At 48.7% G+C, this 2,990-nt stretch overlaps 1 protein-coding gene across 1 annotated transcript in view; it reads left to right on the top strand.

Annotated features, from left to right (window-relative positions):
- pqbp1 (polyglutamine binding protein 1) overlaps positions 1-2,990 on the top strand; it is a 6,875-nt gene that overhangs the window by 1,362 nt on the left and 2,523 nt on the right. The window contains exon 2 of the mRNA XM_048619894.1: positions 28-139. Coding sequence (XP_048475851.1) covers positions 28-139 — 112 coding nt within the window. The remainder of the gene's footprint in view (positions 1-27; positions 140-2,990) is intronic.

The raw sequence follows: 2,990 nt of genomic DNA, 5'->3' as shown, positions 1-2,990 counted from the left end.
ACCACTCCACTCCCAACCCCACAACAGAGCCTGATGAGGAGATCATTGCTGAGGATTACGATGACGATAACGTTGATTATGAAGCGACGCGCCTGGAGAAGCTGCCACCGAACTGGTACAAGGTCTTCGAGCCCAGCAGGTGAGGGGCAACGCGTAGCCCTTTTTGCCACCCTCGTTCTGTTCCCTTGGCCCATGCACTGTCCACTCGCACCTTCCCACCACCACCCATACCTTGCTCTAACTCTCCTCCATCCACCAGCGTGCACTATGTAAAAACTACCAAGGGGAGCTGGTTGCCAAGGGGAGGGCCCACTATGTAGTTGATGCCAAAACATCGAATATATTCAAGAGGCAACTAGATATAGCGCTTGGGGTGCGAATGGGATCGAAGATTATGGGGAGAAAGCAGGATTAGGCTATTGGGTTGGATGATCAGCCATGATCGTAAAGAATATCGGAGCAGGCTTGAAGGGCCGAATGGCCGCCTCCTGCTCCTATCTTCTATCTTTCTATGCTTCACCCCATGAAGGAAGAGGGGGATCGGGGAGGGGAGGTGAAGAGCTCGAATGGAAGGGGGAAGGCATGTGATAATGCCGTGGTTTTGAGGTTATTTTGTCCTGGGTTTTTTATTTTTGGAAGAGAGTTTGTAAGGCAGAGGTGCTAAGCGGTCTACGAAAACCGCTAGAGTAAACAGCTTTTTTTTTAAAAGTTGGAACAATAGAAGCAGCCTGGCTGGGTGTGGCCAGCTCTCTCAGATCAGAATTTGTAGGTTTTTTTATTCATTTTTAGATTTAGCTTCCAGCAGTCGATGTTTGGGCCTGAAGAAGTATCGAGTATAGGAGTTGGGATATTATGTTGAGGTTGTACAGGACAGTGATGAGGCCTCTTCTAGAATATTGTGTCTGGTTCTGGTCGCCCAGTTATGGGAAGGATATTATCAAAGCTGGAGCGGGTCAGAAGAGATTTACCAGGATGTTGCTGGGTATAGAAGGTTTGAGTTATAAGGAAAGGCTGGGACTTCTTTTCACTGGAGCGTAGGAGGTTGAGAGGTGACCTGATAGAAGTTTATAAAATTGTGTGGGGTATAGATAGGGTTAATGGTAGGTGTCTTTTCCCTCAGATGGGGCATTTCAAGACTAGAGGGGTACATTTTTAAGGCGAGACGACAGAGATTTATAAAAGACATGGGTGGGGGTGTGCAAATTGTTTACACAGAGAGTAGTTTGCATGTGGAATGAACTTCCTGAGGAAGCGGGTACAGTTACGACGTTTAGAAGACATTTGGAAAAGTACATGAATGGGAAAGGTTTGGAGGGTAATGGGCCAGGAGCGGGCAGGCGGGACTGGTTTAGTTTGGGATTTGTTCACCGTGCAGTGCTTGTACTGAAGGGTCTGTTTCCATGCTCCGTGACTATAAGTAGAAGCTTTATCAAGCTTTATTATAGGGGTGTCACGGTGGCTCAATGGCTAGCACTGCTGCCTCACAGTGCCAGGGACCCAGGTTCGATTCTACCCTTGGGCGACTGTCTGTGTGGAGTTTGCACATTCTCCCTGTGTCAGCATGGGTTTCCTCTGGGTGTTCCAGTTTCTGCCCACAGTCTAAAGATGTGCTGGCTAGGTGGATTGGCCATGCTAAATTGCCTATAGTGTTTAGGGATGTGTAGATTAGGTGGGTTATAGGGGGAACAGGTCTGGGTGGGATGCTGTGAAGTTTGCTGTGGACTTTTTGGGCCAAAGGGCCTGTTTCCACACTGTAGGGGTTCTATGATTCTTTATTTTCCCCCCCTCTCATTTACAAGCTGGAAGCTGGGAGTTTCTCTCTCTGCTGCTGGGATACCTGTGAGATAAATCTGTTTTTCTGAATTTGCCTTTTTGCCAAGGGCTGTGTTCATGGATGTTACTATGCTGGAGCGGTTAATTAGGAATAGTTACTGTATCTATTACTCAGTTAGGTTTTCCGATAGAGTTCAGTTGCTCTAAATTCCCAAATTGCTTCTGTTGTACTTTAACCACTGAATAAATTCTGTTTTGCTTAACGTCAAGTGGTTCTGACCAGTCGCGTTGCATCTGGAACGTGGACCTTTGTTTTTTGTGTTTTAAAATAAGCTAAAGCTAGGTGCTAGGCTGTCACCTTGAGAGGGGTGGGGTGTCTGGTCTGGTCCATAACAGGCAGCGAAGTGCTGAGGCAAGACAAGGGTTTGCAGTGAGGAGGACTTGGATGAGCCAGACTTCAGAGGAGGAGGCTGACGGGAGATCAAATGCGGCTTCCTGCGTTCACGAGCAGAATGGATAGGCAGGGTCCTCTTCCATTGAGAGAGTGCGGACAAGATTGACAGGGATATCGCCAGGACTGGAGGATTTGGGAGAGGCTAGATAGGCCTGGGCTTTTTCCCCCCCTGGAGCGTCGGAGGCTGAGGGGGGCAACTTTATAAAATCGTGAGGGGCATGAGAATAGCCAAGGTCTTTGCCCCTCTAGTTTTTGGATTCCTCTACCCCAGGGAATAGGTTTAAGGCGAGGCTGGGGGAAAGGGGACCTGAGGGGCAACTTCTTTTTAAACGCAGAGGGTGATGCGCGTATGGAACAAGGTGCCAAAGGAAGGATCCTGGATGCCTTAAAAGGCATCTGGATGGGTACATGAATAGGAAGGGTTTAGAGGGATTTGGACCAAATGCTGGCGAATGGGAGCAGGTCGGATTGGGATGTCTCTGCACGGGAGAGTTGGTCCAAAGGGCCTGTTTCCATGCTGTATGTCTCTATAAGCCAGTGCATAGATTTAACGCAATTTGTCGGAATTTAAATGAAAGGTCAGCGGTGGCCCGATCTCCATGACAACCTTCTGCCTCTCCCGGGTACACTCCAGCACCCTTCGTCTTCCACGATACAAGTTGTAGCTCCTTTTCCAGATGCAGCATTCTTGCGATTGTGTCCTGATGGGAGTGGGCAGGGGAGAAGCTTCAGCAGCCTGTCTCTGTGTGTCTCTTGCACTGTC

This window comes from Rhincodon typus, chromosome 44 (genome assembly GCF_021869965.1).
Source record: "Rhincodon typus isolate 14 chromosome 44, sRhiTyp1.1, whole genome shotgun sequence".
Classification (NCBI taxonomy): Eukaryota; Metazoa; Chordata; class Chondrichthyes; order Orectolobiformes; family Rhincodontidae; genus Rhincodon; species Rhincodon typus.
The sequence above is the reverse complement of the archived record's forward strand: the minus strand, read 5'-3'. Positions and strand labels throughout refer to the sequence as shown.